Source organism: Doryrhamphus excisus, linkage group LG4 (assembly GCF_037039965.1).
Source record: "Doryrhamphus excisus strain RoL-2023G ecotype Guam linkage group LG4, RoL_Dexc_Guam_v1.1, whole genome shotgun sequence".
Taxonomy (NCBI): domain Eukaryota; kingdom Metazoa; phylum Chordata; class Actinopteri; order Syngnathiformes; family Syngnathidae; genus Doryrhamphus; species Doryrhamphus excisus.
The window spans coordinates 5,117,818-5,138,356 of record NC_136360.1 but is presented as its reverse complement, the minus strand read 5'-3'; the positions used below and the strand labels follow the sequence as shown (position 1 = coordinate 5,138,356).

Sequence of the window (20,539 nt, the reverse complement as noted above, 5' to 3'; positions counted from 1 at the left end):
ATCAGGGTACTATTTATTTTAAATGGGGCTCTCTGCTAGTCGCCTCATTATTGTTTGCTATTGTGTGGATTGACTGCATTTGTCATGGACTTTTCCTTCCTTCCTACCTGCTTGCTTATTGTAGTTCGGTGAGCGTTTAGCTGGGCTCTATAATCAGCTTTTGCATTCTTGCATTTTTTGTGACTCTTATGTTTATGTGGTTTGTCTGGGCTTCCCTCTTTTCCCCAGAATTAAATATCAATTGCACCTACTCAATATCATTGAATACTTGGGTAGTGTGACATGCTAAAATAGAACCTCTTGACAATTGGTTTGTAATTGTCTTAGCAAAGCAGTGTATCCTTTATATGTTATGCATTCAGTTGTTCTTATTCAATCTTGCAGTTTTATTTATCATTATTTTATTACCATTGCTAGGAATTCACTTCTCATAAACACTATTTTGCACAGACTGAATCATTACAACAGGAACCAAAACAAAATCAATGTTCCCACATGCAGGCACAGAACATGTGATGTGTATCATGTTGTTAGAACATTGAAAGATTTTGTTTTTTTTTCCCACCAATGACTATTCTAACTGTTATAGCTATTAAGGATGTAACGATACACATCGGCAAACTGATGTTTTTTGTTTGGGATCAAAAAGATCCATTGTGGCGAATCCGTAACCAGGAAAAAGACGAAAGAAACAAACATTAAGGTGTACCAAATTCCAACGGGGTGCATATTAAAGATGCACCATTGACCACTGTTACACATGTAGGTATTTTTTGTTGTTTCTAACCACATACCAAGCATATATGTAAGCCATATATGCTGATATGTGTGAGTGGGCCATATTTGCCATGTCTCAAAAAACGCAGGCAAGCAAACACCGGCTTTATTCAGGCACGGCAAAGAGAGCCACAATAAGGAGGTTGAAGGATGCATGTGGCTCCAGAGCCGTGGGTTGACAACCCCCGGGGCTAGTGGGTCTCATGAGTTGCGGTAGTGTGTGAGCCTCTCTCATTCCAGTCTGTTTAATACGTAAACGAAGAAAAACAACTAGCTAAGATGAAAGCAGTGTGTTAGCTTTGTTCAGTAGAGGTTGGAAATGAGGATACAAGCTGGAACTATTAATTCTGCACTTCAGGCAATAACTTTTTGAAATAAAATAATTACAACCGTTAAAACTGTTACTGTTGCACTTTGCACTCTGCTTCATTGTACTTTCAAAAAAAGAAACTATAAAACACAACATTTAAAAGATACTTTAAAAACTACTACACAGTATTTCCTATTTAGTTTTATAAACTGTTTTGTTTTTTTTTTAATTTGAGAATTGTATTTATTGGACAATTACCTGCTGGCAGTTTGCACTTTGTTTCATTTTAAAAATCATTACCTCTGTAAAACCTAAGCTCTGTTAGGTTTAGCATTGTGCTCAGCTTACTGCACTGAAAATGAAACAAAGCATGACCTTAAAACCAAGATACATTAGTGGCGTAGCGTTACACCCATAGTAGCTACCAAATTCCAAGCAGGATGATAGAGTGTACTAATAGAACCCGATCCAATTATTCCCACTTATTTACCTCCCAGCGTGGCAGAGAGGAGGAAGTGGGTTCCGTATTTCCTAATAATGTTGTCAGTGATGGCACTGAGACTGGGCCTTCTTCCAAGCTGCCTAATGGTCTGGAGGAACTCTGGGTCCAGTGGAAAAGGAAAGCCATTGTTCACTTGCCTTTCCAAGGCCAGGCTGTTCACCTTCCATCGTCCAAACTCCCTGAAAGGTCACGAAAACACAGAGTTAGAAAGCAAATGGCACATTAACGCTCTGTGCAAGAACATTCAAAGAATGACTAACAAGTCACACAAATGACACAATTCAAGGTCAATTATTATGAGGGCGTTGAGACTCTAAGATGTTTTGTTTTTTTGCATAACTATGTCAATTTGACATTGTTTGTCTTCTAGGAAAAAAGAGCAAAATGATCTTAATTTCTTTTTTTCTCATGTGAGCAGGCTATACGGTATAATATGTGTCACTAGTACTTTACAGCTGTAAAAATGACATTTCCATGACCTCAAAGCGAATCTTTAGATTTACAGTCCCATTTCGTTTCATCTGGGAGAGGCTATGCACCATAGTGAAACATTGTGTGTGTCTGGGGATTTTAAATAATTGCTAAATCTTTTCCCATCTGGAGTTACTGCATGATTTTTCTCCTCTTGGACAGACCCTTTCTGCTTTAAGCACCTCTTTTGGTGTAGGATTCATCTGACGCCATTTGATATTCAGCCTGGCCTTGGACAGTGCCAAGCTGTCTTTATCTGCCGAGTGCAGACGCAAAGATGCTTGATGCACAGATTACCATTACTCAAATACTGGTTATTATCAGGAAGGTTTTATTCTGACAAAAAAGGAAAAACATAACTTTTCAAACACTCTTCAGTAGGTTACATAAACTACATATATCTGAAAAAAGGTTACATGCATTTGTGTGGCCAGCTGGTGAAGGTGTGCGTGAAATGTCTGCCTTTCAGCAAAATGGTACTGGACTTTTTGAGAGAAGTGTGTGTGCATACATGCATAAACTTATGCATAACAACAATGCATAAACATATCCAATAAATGCACTATTTTGTTTTAATCTCTGTCTCTCATTATAAGGCATATGATTGATTGGTCAACCGGTCAGGGTGTAGGGATGCACAAAATAATTTACAAAAATATATTTCTATCTCTCCATTGCAATCTAATTTGTAATGATACCAACTTTATCCATTTTACATAACACGTTACGCAGCAAACAAACACTGTCATTGTACTCAAGGACTCAGGCTGCACTGTCATTGGCATGGCTACTGACACTTTATCCTCACTCTCCCCATCTTCCTCAGCCAGCCTCACCAGCCAGGGACAGTTGGCTCCCCTGCCCTGGTTTTACTCGCTGACAGCCAAACACCCTCAGCAAGCCTCGCTGGTGGCATCATTCATAAGCTGCCGGTAGGAGTTACTGCATTCATTAATCCACTTTTCTTTTGACTTTTAATTGACTTTTCTCTTTATTACATGCATGAATGTAGTGTTGACTTTTTTATAGCTTTAATGTAAGGGCGTGCAGTTTCTAAGTGAAAAAATACGAGAAGCATGTTTATTTTTTTTAACATAGCACGTGGTAGCCATAAATACACATTCTTCACACATGGGAAATACTTCAGTGACCATCCTTCGTTTGTGTATCCAAGAGTATCATATATATATATATATATATATATATCTTACATATGCAGTTGGAATTGCAGGGGTGACTACATCTTCCTTAATCACAAGCACAGGCATTGTTGAAGATTTTGTCTTCAACAATGCATCCATTGTAAAAGTTAGCCAGTTTGTTACCAATAAATAAATGTGCTTTACAATATGAGTGTATTTCATTACATGACATGATCATTACATGACCCTATGAAATAGTCACCATATCTGAAAATTACAAAATATACGTACAATATATCATGTCTATAATAATTTCTAAAAGAGTGGGCATACGCTACTCCCTAACGTAATACATTAGGGAGGGAAATGCAGAAGTAGACGTTTAGTAATATCTAAAATAAGGATTGACAGCATTTTTTTTTTCTTCACAGAAACAAATGTGAGCAGTATCGCTGAGTCTTTCTGTACATAAAACCTACAAAACCCTGAAGGGACACCAGCTCTGCCATAAAAAGAAACAAGCATTCGCACATCCCGCAGCAGAAAAGAGTGAAGAAAAGCTAGCCTTGCTGCAACTAATTTTCCATCGCCCGGAATATCACACAGCCCCATGGGTGTAGGCCTGCTGCCAATCAATTCCCCACCAATAACAATGACCCCCTGAGAAAAAGTCAACACAGAAAACAGCTAATTAAGTCCTGTTTCATGCCTGTCCTACCATATAATGAGACATTACATATATATAAATATATATATATATATTATTTTTTTGGGTGAGGAATGTCATCTGTGTGGTCTACAGGATCCCTTAATTGCAAGTAAGAGATAAAAAAAATAGCCAAGATATGCCCCTCACTCTTGAACATAGGAGTGATACCTCAGCTGAACAATGAACAATGAAACACACTAAATATTTAGTTGAAGACCTCAAATTTAATTTAAATATACAGCATATGCACACATTCACAATATGTTTCTCAAAGACTTAGGTTTTATTTATCAGATAGATGCTGAGTGACTGTAATACCTAATCACAACCCCACAAGAGCATACATCTTTATTTGAGCTGAAGCTGGATGCAGCAGGGGGCTCAATACACTTCTAGCCGTCAGCTACCCTTTCAAGGGCGCTTGAGCATTGTGTATCTGCAGGAGGTAGCTACATGGGCTGTGATCATAGAAGGGGGAGTAGTAACTGCTACCTGTCCATCAGAAACTAGGTGTTTCAGATCCATCACAGCGTTGAAGCAGCCTGAGGGTGCAGCCTTGTGCTGAATAAAACAAATCATGGGGGCAACTCGAGGAATAGCTGATGGGATGTTAGTCACCAACCATAACAATACACTTGTGTGGTATTTGCAATGGAATTGTAAACTTGAACAGCATTCAGTTGAGTACCGACAACCATGGTTAAGAAAAGTGAAAAAAACAGAGGAGCTTTATTGTCATTTTGTTTGACCACATTCTTGCAAGCAACAGTTTCCGCAATCAGCCATGAGACCTTTTGAAGAGAACCTAGCAGTAGCTGGGAATGAATACATTAAAGGTAAACTCACACAGTAACACAGAAACAGAGATCTGTGTCCTGCTAAAAAGAAAGCCTGGTAGAACAAAAACAAAAAACACTATTTTCTTGCTTAAACATGGGATTGTAATTCTCTGAGATTATTCTTTTTACAAAGATATGCACATATACATACACTTAAATATACACACATACCTCAGATGGTTGTTTTGCCATTTTTTTATGGGAGGTCTCACAAGGACAGTTGACAGGGGACTTTCTTAATAAAATAATACACCAAGTCAAAAACCTGAAATGCTTGCTCACAGAACAATTTCTCATTGCTCTGCTCCGTTTATATTGGAGTTCTATATTGGTGTTCCAAACCCTGCATGGCATAGCAGTGAAAATTTGTCAACGTGAGTGGGTATTCGCTAGTTGTATTTTTATACTTTGAATCCTGCATCATCATGATTGTTAAACTTTCTACTCCAATTTGGTATTAAATTAACATGCAGACTTGACAAAAGTGAAGCTCATATTCAACCCATTCAAATGGAAGGATGCCAACATCCAAGTGGAATAAAAGTTATGCCGGATGATTACTTAGTAACTATTTCTCAGTGTTCATGTGAATCTGTATCAAAATGTGACCATGCAAAATATACATTTCTGACCCAGAATTACTATAAAATGAATCAATTATGTTCAATATTTCAAGTTTATTAAGATAAAAGGGTTTATGTTTCAAACAAGCATCACATGCTCTTGTGCTTGGTAAATATGAGATACTGTACATCTCCAACAAGCCATGCAAAAAATAGATGTGCCTACCATGACTGCACATACTGTCACATCTATGATGTGTATTTATATGTGATGTGGTCAACATACATCATTGTTTGGATCAGTGTCAATGTCATTACTCCTTGTGCAAACTGCTTCAGGGAAAAAAAAAACTCAGGCCTATCACGGTGTGAAATCTTTACCCTTGGTTAATAAAAAAACATCAACAATTTATTTGTATCTAGGCACAAGCAGTCAAAAGAACTTTCAAATATAATTTATTAGCAACACTGTACACCAGGGGTGGGCAAACTACGGCCCAAGGTCCACATGCGGCCCACCAAGCGTTTGAATCCAGCTTGCCAGTTGCTTTTAAGTAGTTCAACTTTTAGCATACCAGCTGGCAATATGACTTTCAAGTTGGATGTTGGATTCCGTTGTTTGATGTGGTCTGATGTTTAAAGTGCTCCTGAAAAAAAGGAAATGAGCATATATAGCTGATATTGAACTTAAAATTAGACTAATAATTCAAAGCGGACTGCTACAATTATAAGTATGAAATAGTGTGTACCGTACAATTTTGTTAACTCAACGCGGCTCAGGAGTCAAAAAGTTTGCCCACTTCGGCTGTACACAGTTACAAGAGATGTAGAACCAGTCTGACACCGTACTCTACACTTGACTTTGATAGTAAAAAATCAGTTCCAAAGGTCTCTTGTGTTAAAAAAACAAACAACAAACCTAAGTCATGCTTTAAACAGGGAAATCCCACACGTATCAAGATCACACACAGCTATAACATAAAAACACAAAACGACATGTCTCTTTAGAAGAATTCCCACTGTACATCTGACTGCCAAGGACATCTGAGTGAACGTACCTAATTATTTGTCAGAGGCAATTTCCAGTCGACAGGGCTGGATGCTTAGAAACACACCAGATAATTTGCATTCACACCTCAAATTGACCTAACATGCATGTAAGTCAGAACGCCCAAAGGGAACTCATGAGAGTCCAAGGTTAACACAAGCTATCAATTCACAACTTCCTAACAGCCAGTTACCTAACTAATGTGTGGTGGCCGACAATGTACTCCTAAAATGGTTCAATACAATGTCACAGAAAGGAATCAAACATTCTGTCATGATGACAAAGGAGAGATGCTTGGACTGAGCATGGTGACTGAGTTGAGCTCCAAACCAGTTGGGGTTCACTGTCTTGCTCAAGGGATCCTCAAGAGTATTCAGGAAGAGATCTGGCCTCTCTTCAGCAACAAAGTGCAAAGCTTATGTTGGCCGATGTCATTGTGCATGCATCCTGAAAGCACACCATCATCATGCACACACTTGCAATAGAAAGTGATTGATTGAACTGATCAAAAACTAAAAACTTCAATGGGACCTATTATGCTAATTTTTCGACCCTTTGTATTGAGGTGTGGTCTCCTAAAGAGCAGCTAACAACCCGCACAGAAAACTATTTAGATTTTGCAGCATCTGCACCTATTCCAGATGTATTATTTGATTTGTGCCTCCACCCACGGCCCCACTCCACCGAAAGAGCTTCCTAACCATGAATCATATAAGGAAGTCCACCCCACTGTCACATTACGAAGAGGAAGTTTTACCACGCCTTTTGAAAACGAGCGTTTTGAGCCATCCCAAAATTCTTACAGGGCTCACTTCCAAATGTGCAAATCTCATTTTCTGAAACTTTGGCATCGTTTAAGAAGAGAATACAACATTCTAGCTACTTTTATAAGTTAGAAAAGTGGAAAAGGCATAATAGGTCCCTATTTAACATTAACTTTGCTTTTATTGTACATTTCGTCCACCATTTCATTCATACTTATATGGCTATTGGAGAAGTGTTTAGTTTAGGGCAGCAAGAAGCGTTTCATCTCCGTGACTGAGCTCTTTGTGTTTGGCTTTTGCTTTTTGATGACTTGACTGTGTTTGAATAGGGCACACCATAATAGACCCAACCACGTTATATGAATTTTCGTGTTATAATGAAAAAAAAATATCCTAACCTGACATTTGCAGGAAGAGCTGCTGCCAATATCCGTTGATATCAGAATCAGTAATGATTTTTTGGACAACATTATTGGTAAGGAAGCTAATATGAAACAGAATTGTTCATACCAAGAATTTTGAGAAATGCCAGAAAAAAACGTGTCTTTATAACCGTTTGCTTTGTCCATAAGTATGCTGTGTGATGCATGTTTCTATAACAGCACAGATCAGCATCAAAATGTTTAATTTAAAGCGGTATGACATATTTACCTTGTTTTATCTATTTGCCGATTTGAAAAACAATCCAATTTTGTATAACACAGTGAAATCCCACATAGTGTGACAAAGCCACTAAACTACAAGCTGAGTTTTATTAAAAAGGAAATTGCAGTATTGATTTGTTATTTCCATGAGTGCCACTACTACACCTTCCACAATGGAAAATGACACGAGTCAGGGAGAAGGAGAGAGCATGGTATAAAGGAGGTGTGCTGACAGCAAACCTACTGATCCCTTTTGTACTGCAATTTGTCATAATAATGCTGACAAGTGATGTGTCTTCAAACGCAAACAAAAAATACAGCAAATTAGACAATACCTAATGAAGCATGAACTTAGTGTTAATATATTTTCTGCAAACATCTGCAAAGTTCAAAGACACAAACAAAATCAAGTCAACAACCATAACAGTACTCTTTATGAGAACACTGATTCCTCTTGAGAATGCCCTATAGATTTAACACTAAAAACATATCATGTAGCAGTGTACAAACACCATATGTACATTTGCATCAAATATTTAACCTAATATCAATAAAGTTTGGGTGACAAACAACCACAGCAATAACATTGTTAAAATATTCACACATTTTTAAACAATTATTTCTTTGAATCTTCTGAAATGTTATATCATGTCTTCAATATACAACCAAATCTTTGAAAAAAAAATTGCTGCTTCCATGAACCTCTGGCTCGGATCATTCCTCCATCACACACTTGTCACAAGTAATAAGCTATCTGCTGGATGAAGTCCACGTGAAATTGTCATTGCTGCTGGTGATCAGGGAACGACTTTGCTCCGTTTTTGTCCTAGAGACACACGTTCAACCTCTGACTGAAGGACGGAAGACCGGCTTATTCCTCAACCGCAACTGTCTGGTTTGACAAGTCACATGGGCATTCAGACGTACAAAAGCACCGGACTAAGAAGTATCATCTCTCACTACACTTGTGCTCATGCTGCTGAAAGTCACCATGTGGGACCTTGTCAAATTGGTTAGAAAATACACATATGTCGGGGGAGTTTTTCACAGATGTGTTTAGAATCTAAATAAAACCAAAGCTATGTAACTCCAAATAAAGCTTCCTAGAAATCACCTTTATGTGCAATACTCGCCCAGACAGACTAATAAACTTGAGAATCATAAAATCACTTGGGGGCAATTTTTAGAAGCTTAGTAAAGCAGTAAAGGAGTATTTTATGAGGAATCTTGCACAAAAGACACTTGTTATGTGTTAGAATATGAGACATCCATATTTAGGTTTGTTAAAATTAAGAGAAAATGGACGTGTCCTGTCTGTGCTCTATGCTATTATTGAAGATGTGAATTATTTTATCACTATTAAAAGTTTGCTCGTTGACACCCAAAACTAAAAAAAAAATGATGGAAATAAATAATTTGGGAATTGGTATTGCTACAACTAGCCGCTAAAAAAAAACAGGCTAACTTACAACAAATCAAAGAGCAACCAAAACAAAATATCACAGAAGAGTCCCAGTACATTGAATACTCCCAGGAATAAATGTTATATGAGATCCAATGGGTATCCACGGTATTCAGACCCCCTTACATTTTTCAGTCATTGTTAAAATGTAGCCATCTGCTGAACCTGTTTTTTACCCTCAACGTCCACACAGCATTTTGGTAAACACAGAATTGTAGACATTTTTGCAAGAGAAAAACTGAAATATCAAACAGCTGTAAGTATTCTGGCCCTTGCATATTTAACTCAGCTGGCATCCATTTCTTCTGATCATCCTTGAGATGATTCCACATATTCATTGGAGTCCAACTATATTTAATTAAATTGATTGCACTTGATTAGGAAAGGCTGTCTATCCAAGACCTTACAGATCACAGTCCATGTCAGAGCAAATGAGAATCATTCAGTCGAAGGAACTGCCTGAAGAGTTCAGAAAGAGTAATTTCTGCTGGACTTAAGGTTCCTACGAGCACACTGGCCTCCATAATACTTAGACGGAAGAAATTTGTGATGACCTGAACTGGGTGGATCATCTACCGCTGTGCGTCCACGCGGCGTCCTTACGTCTAAGCTCCACCGCACCAAAGGTGGGTCTGACAAAGCATGTCTGACAATAAGCACTATCCCTTGGGCAGGCAAGGTTGCCACATGTACAGCTTCTCCTGAGCTCTACCTTACCACTCTGAGTTCATCCACGCTAAGTCAGGGGTCTGCCAGTAGATCATGAGCTGCCAGTAGCTCCTAAATGCTTTTCAATTAACTCGCCAAAGACTTTATTCATTTATTATCAACTCCTATACACACTAGAGTAGTGGAGTGGGGTTTGTTCGTAGTTAGGAAACACTTTGGGCATGTGACCAATCACAGCGGAGTGGCCAAATAAATGAAAACATATCGTTTTGGCGGGAATCAGAAATGCAAAAAAATATAGCTGGAATAGGTGCAGATTCTGCAAAATCTAAAAGGTTTTCTGTGCGCTGTAGGAGTCCACAACTCAATACAAAGGATTGGAATATGAGCATAATAGGTCCCCTTCACAGTATGGTGGCAACAGCATCATGCTGTGGGGGTGTTTTTCAGCTGCAGGGTCAGGACGACTGGTTGCAATAGAAGAAAAGATAACAGAAGTCCAGGAAGAAAACCATTTCTAGAGTACTCAGGAAATCAAACTGGGCCAAAGGTTGACCTTCCAACAAGACATTGATCCTCGGCACTAGCGATGCAACGACACATGTAATCCACGGTATGGTCTGCACTTTAGTATTTGGGCTATGATATACGTATATGGTATACTTTTTTTTGTGCATGAGGAGAACATTTTTTTTCTCCCTTTACTATTTATTATTATTAAACTGTGTTTAAAATGGAGTATGGAAATGAAATTCCAATTGACAAAATATTGCTATAGCATACAGAAAAAATAAAGGATGTGTACCTTAAAGATGCGACAACCAATCCACTGTGGTCCGTATATTATACTATACGTTACATACACTTTTCACTACAGGTTACAAACTAGTGTAATATCTAATAACACACCCGAGCACACACTCAAAATGCATAAAAGAACCACCGGTTCATAAGGTGGATTGTCCCGAACGAGGCAGACTGCATCCCCACTAAGCACAAAGCCAAAATATGAAAGGAATGACTAGGGAAGAACTATGTGAATGTTCTTCAATGTTTCACCCAGAGCACTGACTTAAACCCAATTCAAGCAAGAAAAATTGTCAGAGGATCCCCCAAATCAAACTTGTTGCATCATTCATTCCCAAGCAGGCTATATTAGCACCAACGCTTGTGTGTGTCCATGTGATAAATTTCTCTGTTTCTTCTTTAATGAATTTGCCAAAATGCCTGCAATTCTGTGTTTTTCGTTCAATATGGGGTGCTGCTGTACATTTTTGAGAAAAAAAAATAATTATAAAGGATTGAAAAAAGATGTGGCATTAGATGACTGCCTTATTATAAAGTTGTTGCACGTACTCAAAAAAAACGAAACTATTACAGTAACAGTATCCATTTTCTATGTTGCTTAACTTGTTCAGGAAGCTTGTTTTGATAAATTGAGTAATTAATTGAGCCATGGCGGACCAACTTAATGTGAACCAAACCAAAAAGCTTGTGGCTTGGTCCGGAACATATCAGTAAAGAGGCGGAAATGTAGATTTCTGCATTCTGTGTGTGAATATGTTGTTTTGCTTCAAACACAAAGATAATAGGTCTGCTTTCATGGAAGACCAAGAAAATATTCACACTTGGGAGTCTGAAGTCAGAGCATATTCACATTAATCGTTTTATTAAAAAAAAAAACGATTAATGGACTACAGAAATCCATTGTCGACAATGAATCACTGATATCGATTTCATTTGAATAATCGATTAACAGCCGTGATATATCAGAGCCAATTCAGTAACTCTGAAAAAAATGTGATGTACATAATTAAGTTTGATATTGGTTTTATATTTACAATTAAAAAACTGTGCACTCCTCAATCATGTATTTAATATATAGACTGCATTGATTTTTTTATTCATCATTTAATCTTATTCTTATCCAGAACAACAACAATAATAATAATAGCACACAAATGATGTGTTTAACCCTTCTTCCTGTGGTCATTAATAATAAAATGATTTTTTTTCACAAAAAAATACCTATATATAAATTATGGCACATTTACAAGAAATATTTATGGCTAGCAAAATTTAAAATACAGTGAGGGAACAATAGAAATGAAAGGATATAACGTGGCAGATGAGGCGTGATATAAAAGTTATGGCCCATGGAATGGAGGAGGAGCTGACATTTTGACTAATATGGTGATGTACATGGATGTCACACAGCAACACAGGAATTTGTAGAAACTATTCATACACCACAGCCAGAACAGAAATAGAAAAAAGATGTGCTTTTTGCTGATTTTCCCACTGATTCACACCTGAAATGCAGAAAATCTTTTTTTATCAAATTCATGCAGTCAGTGAGAACAGGACGAGCAGTCAGTGGAGAAATGACGTTAATTGCCTTGCCTGACATTTTCTGCATGCACAGCAATGAAATTGGTTCCTGTAAGTGCTTCCCGCTCTTCACTTTTTATAACGAGTCCATTAATGTATCACCACAGTTGATCACACCTTACAGAGTAAAAGCCACTTTACAAATCTGTTTTGCATTTTGAAAATATGCATTCTCTTCATAAACATATTCCATAGACTATGAAAAAAACTACATCTTTTGGTAGAAAGTGATGACTGGGTTGGGTTTGAAATTTCTCTGGATACATATTATTTAATAATGCATGGCAATAATTCACTGCAACTTGTTTTGTGGGTAGTAGCAACCCACCAGCAGGGGGAGATCAAGTGTTTCCCTCCAAGTGCCCTTATCCAGCTAACTGTTCCCGGCCTTCATATCATTCCCAACTCACCCGCCTCTACCCCAGTGACAGCAAAGGCCAACTGATCTCTTGAGAATATTTATGAGCCAAGAAGAGCAATTGGTTTGAGATGATTTGACAAGGGAGTGTAGGAAAGAGGGGGCAAGGGCTAGTCAGGGTTTGAAGAGCTTATATGGAAAAAAAATGCCTAATAGACATGGAGTCTGGGTTGTCTGACAAATTTGTGAGTTGTTCTGAAAAGGGGAAAGATCGTGCAACAACTGCAATATTTTGGACATTTTTTTGCTCTCAGCTAACTCACTTCTCCAACTGCTCAAACAACAAACAGTATAAATGAAAGGCCAAATGTATATTCACCTTTGGAGTGATTTGTGTTTGAGTTTTCTGTTTCATTTGCTGAGACTTATCCTGTTCAGGGTCAGCATATTATAAATCACTTAAAGCTAACATCCTGCGCTGGTCGGCAGTCAAAACATAAAGTCAACCATTCATACTGACATCCACACCTTCAGCATGGGTGTTTATACACTCTGAAAAACCCATTGTAAAAGCACAGGCAAACCCCACAGAGAGAGGTTCAAGCGGAGATTCAAACCCAGAACCACTTCACTGTTGCACGACTTAACAAAAGTATGTTTTAAATCATGAATAAAATAAACTTGAGCCTTCGAATATAATAGTAAGGGAAACACTGCACATGTTAAAAGGACGTGCAATTCATTTAAATAGAAGATAAGGACACAATAAATATGTCTCCAAATGAAACAAAGATAGTGGGTAGCCAAGTGTGGGGCATTCTTTTTCTTTGCCTTACATTGTCACCGTTGTCAGCTGCTGAATGCCACCGTCAGTCAAACCTGTGTCCAGTTGGTGTTAGTGCTTCAACTAATGCAAAAGTGTGCGTGCTGTGACAGCACTGCTCTCTCCACAAAGCATTCAGGAACCATGCCCGCACTGTCACAAACAGACACATTGGTATGCCTACCAGGCAACACTCTGACAGCTTTCAGTCTGTCTTAGAAATGAATATGCTTCTAAAGAAAGACATACAAATATATATGCGTAAATGCATTTGCTGTTATAGTTTACTTCATTAAGAAAATACACATTTTGCCATATTATGTGACTCTGCTTTTAAAGAAAAAAACTTCACTTTATTTGTTTATCATTCACAACCCTTATGTGGAACCTGAACACATTTGCGTGCATTCTCAAGATAAAAAAACGCAAAAAAATGTGCCTAAAAAGGGGATCTTATTATGCTCATTTTTCAACCCATTGTATTGAGTTGTGGGCTCCTACAGAGCAGCTACACACAATAACCTATACAAAAACGTTTTTAGATTTTGCAGAATCTGCACCTATACAAGCTATATTTCCTTTCGTTTGTGCTTCCCGCCAAAATGTGCTTCCCATTTATGAACCATATAAGGAAGTCCGCCCTTGTGACATCACAAAGCGGCAGTTTTACCACACCCTTTGAAACTGAGCGTTTTGAGCTATCCCATACTTTTTTCAGGGCTCACTTCCAAATGCGCAAACCTCATTATCTGAAACGTTGGCATCGTTTAACATAAGTATGTAGCTTTATAACTACATTTGTAGGTCAGAAAAGGGGGAAAAAAGCACAATAAGTCTCCTTTAAAACATGGTTTTATATACCTACATGCTGTGACCATGCAGCAACAGGCACAACATGTAATACTTACAATATTTAGATGTATTTTGGTTATTTTAATCATTAAGAGAACTCCCTCCCTTCCACCTCACTGACACACCGACTGTGTTGTGATTGGTCAGGGGACCAATCGCTCCAGAATCCTTCAACATTTATTCTACAGAATACACCAGCCATGAGGAAAATACTGAACAAACAACACCATTATTGGCACTTTCTTGCTTAAAACTAAAATCAGTGAGTAATGGATACCTTCCAGCTTCCAGTCATACAATTTCTATGCTGCTTATCCTCACTCGGCATAGTGGGGATGCTGGAGCCTATGCCAAAATGAGAGGCGGGGTACACCCTGGACTGGTCGCCAGCCAATCACAGGGCACATATAGACTAACAAATATTCACACTTACTGTAAATTCATACCTATGGAAAATTTGGAGTCGCCAATTAACCTAACATGTATGCTTTTGGATGTGGGAGGAGTACCAGGAGAAAACCCACACACGCACAGAGAGAACTTGCAAACTCCCCACAGAGATGGCCAAGCGGGGAACAGGACTTCCTGATCTCCTGACTATGTGGCCTATATGCTAACCACTCCTTCAACGTGCGGCCCCGCCTACCAGCTTGATGTGACCAAAATATTAAGTACAAATATTTCTGACAAATAAACTGGTATACATGCTGTAAATCCACATGTATCATTGTGTACATTCCTATAATGAAGAATTTTGAAACACTGACTTTATCCATGATAACTCTGCAACCTGCAGAGAGATGTGAAAAAAATGAAGCTTTCCAACAATTCCTTGCTACTTCTATGCACACACACCCACTGTGCTTGACAACAAACGCATCTGAAGCCATCCTGTATTCTCTGTCACACATCAGCAGGCTCAGTCAGATATAAGCTTTGCTCAAAACCCTTCTGTAGTATCTCCACTCCTGACTGATGCAGTGTAGTCTATATGCTAACCACATGATTTTGGTGCCCCATAAATTAAGAGGAAGATTGTTACCTCTAAGAGATGCTTACATCAAGACAAAACACGGATTTGATTTGTTTCCAGTAATTCACAAAGTAATCTGGTCCGTACATCCTGATTTGCCACCGACTTAAGCGTTATCTTTTATAGAAATAAAAAAAGCCCATTATGGAAAACCATGTAAAACCATAAGTGAGCTTTAAATCAAGCCCATACTAAAGTCTACAGTACATGGTGTCTCTTTCAGAAGCCCAATGTCAGTCATAATTCAAAGGTCAAATGAGTCCTACCTGTATATCTTATACTTGGTGGTGTATCCTTGCTGGTAGCGCTCTGTAAAATCAATAAAGTCCTGCGAGTGGTGAAAGGGGCCCTTGCCCGTCAGTAGCCAGCCTAGGGTCCTTGTAGAGCCAGTCGAGCCAGCCACAGCAGGCTCCGCAGCCGTGGCCCATACCAACAACAAGCTCAATAGCAGGCTTAATGTTAACCACTTCCATAGAAACATGAGGGCCGTCAGTCTAACAGTGATACAGAGGCCACTCATGCTGCTTCCACCTTCCCCGGTGACTCCTCATTCTCCTTGCACTGCAGTTAAGTCCTAAAGGAAATAAGATGAGTTGAGTCAGAGATAAAAGATACATTTTTAGATTTTACAAGTAAATGGGGGCGGGGGGGGGTGAGCTGACCTCCATTTGATGTGGACTGCAGTGAAAATATTTCAGGACAAGTACAAGATTTGATTGTATTGTTTAAGTATAGGTAGTTATCACAGGTTTGAGGCTGTGCGGACCACGATGTATAGATTAGGACTGGTTAATGGTACTTCTAAGTTGCTCTTGAGCAGAATTTTCCTCACTCATTGTGGTCCATGTGTTTATATGTGCTATGTGTGTTACTAAAAGGGGGGAAAAGCTCAGACAAATTCGAAATGAAATTGAAAAAAACGATAACTAACAGTAGGTAAGAAAACAATACAGTATATCACAATCAATATAGAATGTCGTCTCACATCAGAAGTGATTGTACGGTATTAATGTTTTTATTTCAGTTCTTGAATTAAAGACAAGTCTATTACCTTATTGTGGAAGCGCAGTGGTCCGTGACTTGACGGAATTGGTCTCCATAAAATCCTCTGATTGAAAGTGAAGTTGTGGATGATTCGAAGCGCAGTCACTGCGACGTTATAAAAGTACTTTTTTTAACGCATTTTAGTCACCAAAATATAGAAGAAGCGCGCCGCTGGGATAGTTCAACTGAACAATACCCGTCCGCTTCCCGGTGTTTTCTTCTTATCCTTCTTCTTCTTCTTTACATCCAGCTGAAATGTTCCGGTGGTGTGCGGCGAAGAGAACGAGTAGTGGATACGATCACCCAGAAGCGCACAAGATTCACACTATCAAGGTAGATCTAAAAAACGAAACGCTTTTCTTGTAAATGGGATTCATTAGATTTCAGGAATCAGTTCACCACCGGCACCCCCACCTTGTAAGTGGAATTTCAGCACCTTAGGGCTCTCACGGAGAGATGCTGAGACTGACCGCACTGTCCGCGCACTGAATGTGTGAATGGCATTAACGGAGCCCTCTCCCTCCCTCCTTTAACACACAGCTACATTCTTTAATTTATTCCAGCAGCGGGAACACTCCTGGTTGGTTCGAACGTAAAACAGAGGGAATTGAGTGAGAGAAGAGCAGGCACATTTACTAAGGGTGCCTTAGTGGTTATTTCTTATTTCCAGTAGTTGTAAAATTAAATTAACAAGCAACTAAGACAAAAATACTATCTTAGTCAGCCTGGCTTATTTTGTGTTTCTGGAGTTTCAGTTTCAAAATGTATTTAGCAAAAATGTCATAGAATAAAAGCATTAGAAAAATCCATATTTGGATCTGTACCAAATTGTGAATCTTCTCAGATGCACACCTTTTGCATGCCTGAATTGTGTCATTAAGATCCATGCATTATTCAGTACGAAAGTAAGGAAAATGTCAAAGAAAAATCGCAAGGTTAACAAGATGTGGGGGGATCACTGAGCAGCACTTTTATCTGGATCGGCACCAAATCTTAATGAGCTTTGGCACATGACCCACCCCTTCATACAGTATCATGTAAATCAGTTAAAGACTTATTATTGCTCCCCGGGGGGGCCCCCAGTTGGTGGTCGGTGGGGGGGATGTGGCCCACCAAAGCTTTTCCTTTGGCTCACCCAAATATTATCAACCATTTAGTCTAGTGAAGTGCTCGTTTATGCAGGACTTCCTCTGCTCTGCAGGGGGCAACATCAAAGCGTATGCATCGCAATGAAGCAGTAGTAGAAGAAGACTGATCGCATTCAAAACAATGTCTCTTAACTCTTTCAAATTGGACTTCTGAACAGGAATACAAAATATAAGATTTTGTACTTTGTTTGGCCGACCTTGAACTCGCCATAGTGGTGTGCTGTGCCTGGCTACACAGTGACTTGGATTCCATCTGTTCATCTATCATCTTCATCAGCTATTAGTGTTGAGTACCTTTGCATTTTCTATTTTAAATGTGTTTAGTTAGTGTGAGAGGCATACAGTGCATCCGGAAAGTATTCACAGCGCTTCACTTTTTCTACATTTTGTCATGTTACAGCCTCATTCCAAATTGTATTAATTTAATCTCTTACCTCAAAATTCTAGACAAAATACTCCATTATGACAATGTGAAAAAGGTTTTTTTTTTACTTTTTTTGAATTTATTAAAAATAGAAAACAAAAAAATCACATTTACATAAGTATTCACAGCCTTTGCCATGAAGCTCAAAATTGAACTCAGGTGCATCTTTTTTCCACCGATCATCCTTGAGATCTTTCTACAGCTTAAATGGAGTCCACCTGCAGTAAATTCAGTTGATTGGACATGATTTGGAAATATAATAACTGTCTATATAAGGTCCCACAGTTGACTGTGCATGTCAGAGCACAAACACCAAGCATGGAGTCAAAAGAACTGTCTGTAGACCTGCGAGACAGGATTGTCTTGAGGCACAAATCTGGGGAAGGATACAGAAAAATTTCTGCTGCTTTGAAGGTCCCAATGAGCACAGTAGCCTCCATTATTCGACTAGTCAGGATAGAAGGAAAAATGAATGCAGCAATATTTTCATCCAGGATATCTCTATATATTGCTGCATTAATTTTTCCTTCTATCCTGACTAGTCTGCCAGTTCCTGCTGCTGAAAAACACTGTAGGGATGGTATTGGCCTGGTGATGAGCAGTGCCTGGTTTCCTCCAAACATGGCGCCTGGCATTCACACCAAAGAGTTCAATCTTTGTCTCATCAGACCAGAGAATTTTGTTTCTCATGGTCTGAGAGTCATTCAGGTGCTTTTTGGCAAATTCCAGACGGGCTGCCATGTTCCTTTTACTAAGGAGTGGCTTTCGTCTGGCCACTCTACCATACAGGCCTGATTAGTGGATTGCTGCAGAGATGGTTGTCCTTCTGGAAGGCTCTCCTCTCTCCACAGAGGAACGCTGGAGCTCTGACAGAGTGACCATCGGGGCCTTGGTCACCTCCCTGACTAAGGCCCTTCTTCCCCCATCGCTCAGTTTAGAAGGCCGGCCAGCTCTAGGAAGAGTCCTGGTGGTTCCAAACGTCTTCCATTTACGAATAATGGAGGCCACTGTGCTCATTGGGACCTTCAAAGCAGCAGAAATTTTTCTGTATCCTTCCCCAGATTTGTGCCTCAAGACCATCCTGTCTTGCAGGTCTACAGACAGTTCTTTTGACTTCATGCTTGGTGTTTGTGCTCTGACATGCACAGTCAACTGTGGGACCTTATATAGACAGTTATTATATTTCCAAATCATGTCCAATCAACTGAATTTACTGCAGGTGGACTCCAATTAAGCTGTAGAAAGATCTCAAGGATGATCAGTGGAAAAAAGATGCACCTGAGCTCAATTTTCAGCTTCATAGCTAAGGCTGTGAATACTTATGTAAATGTGATTTTTTTGTTTTCTATTTTTAATAAATTCAAAAAAAGTAAAAAAAAAACTTTTTCACATTGTCATAATGGAGTATTTTGTGTAGAATTTTGAGGTAAGAGATTAATTTAATTCAGTTTGAAATGAGACTGTAACATGACAAAATGTAGAAAAACTGAAGCGCTGTGAATACTTTCCCGATGCACTGTATTTAAGGCTTAAACCCTAATTGTGTCGCAAGTGATGAGAGCATGTCCACCCATCCATAACTACTATTTGTCAGTAATAATTGTAATAAATAGTAATTCAACCTACGTATCATTTAAAATTGACAATTAGTCAGTGTGTCAAAAGTAACATAGAAAGAATGAAGCTTTGGGGTATCTTTATTGACAATTTTGGCAAATTTCAGAAAACAGTCAATCGTCATCAAAGCAATAAATGAAGGTGGAGCTACTGAACAGCAAATTTTGCTTTTCTATTGTCAAAAGTTGTAAATGTACCCCGGTAACACCAGTAAAAACCTCTGATTTGTTCGTATTTAGATTTTCTCTAAATCACCAGAGTCAATCAAATCATTGAACAACTAGATTGGTGATTCAGCTAATCCACAGTACCCACTCTCCGCCATCTTGTCAACTTGTAGATTGAAGTCTTCCTCTGAGATGCGGTCCATCTCACAATCAATTCCTGTGCAATCTAATCCCAACTGTTATGCAAAAGTTTTTTTTTTTTTTGTCCCTGTGCCCAATCGAAATAATATTATAAATATACTAATAGTTATTCACCAGGTCACACAACTCCCACTGTTTCCATTATGTGCATCTTCGAATACAGTTTTGCTTTGAGGGGGTTTTGCATAAGTCTGCTAACTAACAAACTAGGTATACCAATGAAAACACGGCATCCTTGGAGAGATAACGAGAATTCCAAACCCACACACTGGATGATGACTTCCATCCATTTTCTTTCCTGCGAGATAATGACTTAATCTACTAAATGTAGAACTGATATTATCATTTGTGTAAATGAATCCTGACCATGTTTAATTTGTTGGGGATACAAGCTTTAATTTTGATTTTGCTGATGATCATGATGAAGGGGCTGTATATAGAAACTTGCAGTCATTCTTGTTATCATTTTTGCTCTCGTCCCAGGATTTCATTCTTCCAGTAGAATAATCATCACTCTCACCATAAGCAAACTTAATTAGATCTGCTTTATCCCTGCTCTATCCGGGTGCTTGTGCATCGGA

The 20,539-nt window shown here is 38.7% G+C and overlaps 1 protein-coding gene across 2 annotated transcripts in view; it reads right to left on the bottom strand.

Moving 5' to 3' along the window:
- LOC131129925 (BMP/retinoic acid-inducible neural-specific protein 3-like) overlaps positions 1-16,878 on the bottom strand; it is a 42,064-nt gene extending 25,186 nt beyond the window's left edge. Inside the window, exons 1-3 of one of the 2 annotated variants that reach the window (XM_058073875.2) lie at positions 16,409-16,878; positions 15,624-15,931; positions 1,578-1,768 (exon numbers count right to left, since the gene is read on the bottom strand). In XM_058073875.2, the coding sequence (XP_057929858.2) occupies positions 1,578-1,768; positions 15,624-15,877 (445 nt within the window). In that variant the 5' untranslated portion in view covers positions 15,878-15,931; positions 16,409-16,878. Of the gene's footprint in view, positions 1-1,577; positions 1,769-15,623; positions 15,932-16,408 lie in introns of those variants that run through there. The other variant, XM_058073876.2, reaches the window with a different exon arrangement.
- Positions 16,879-20,539: the final 3,661 nt, after the last annotated feature.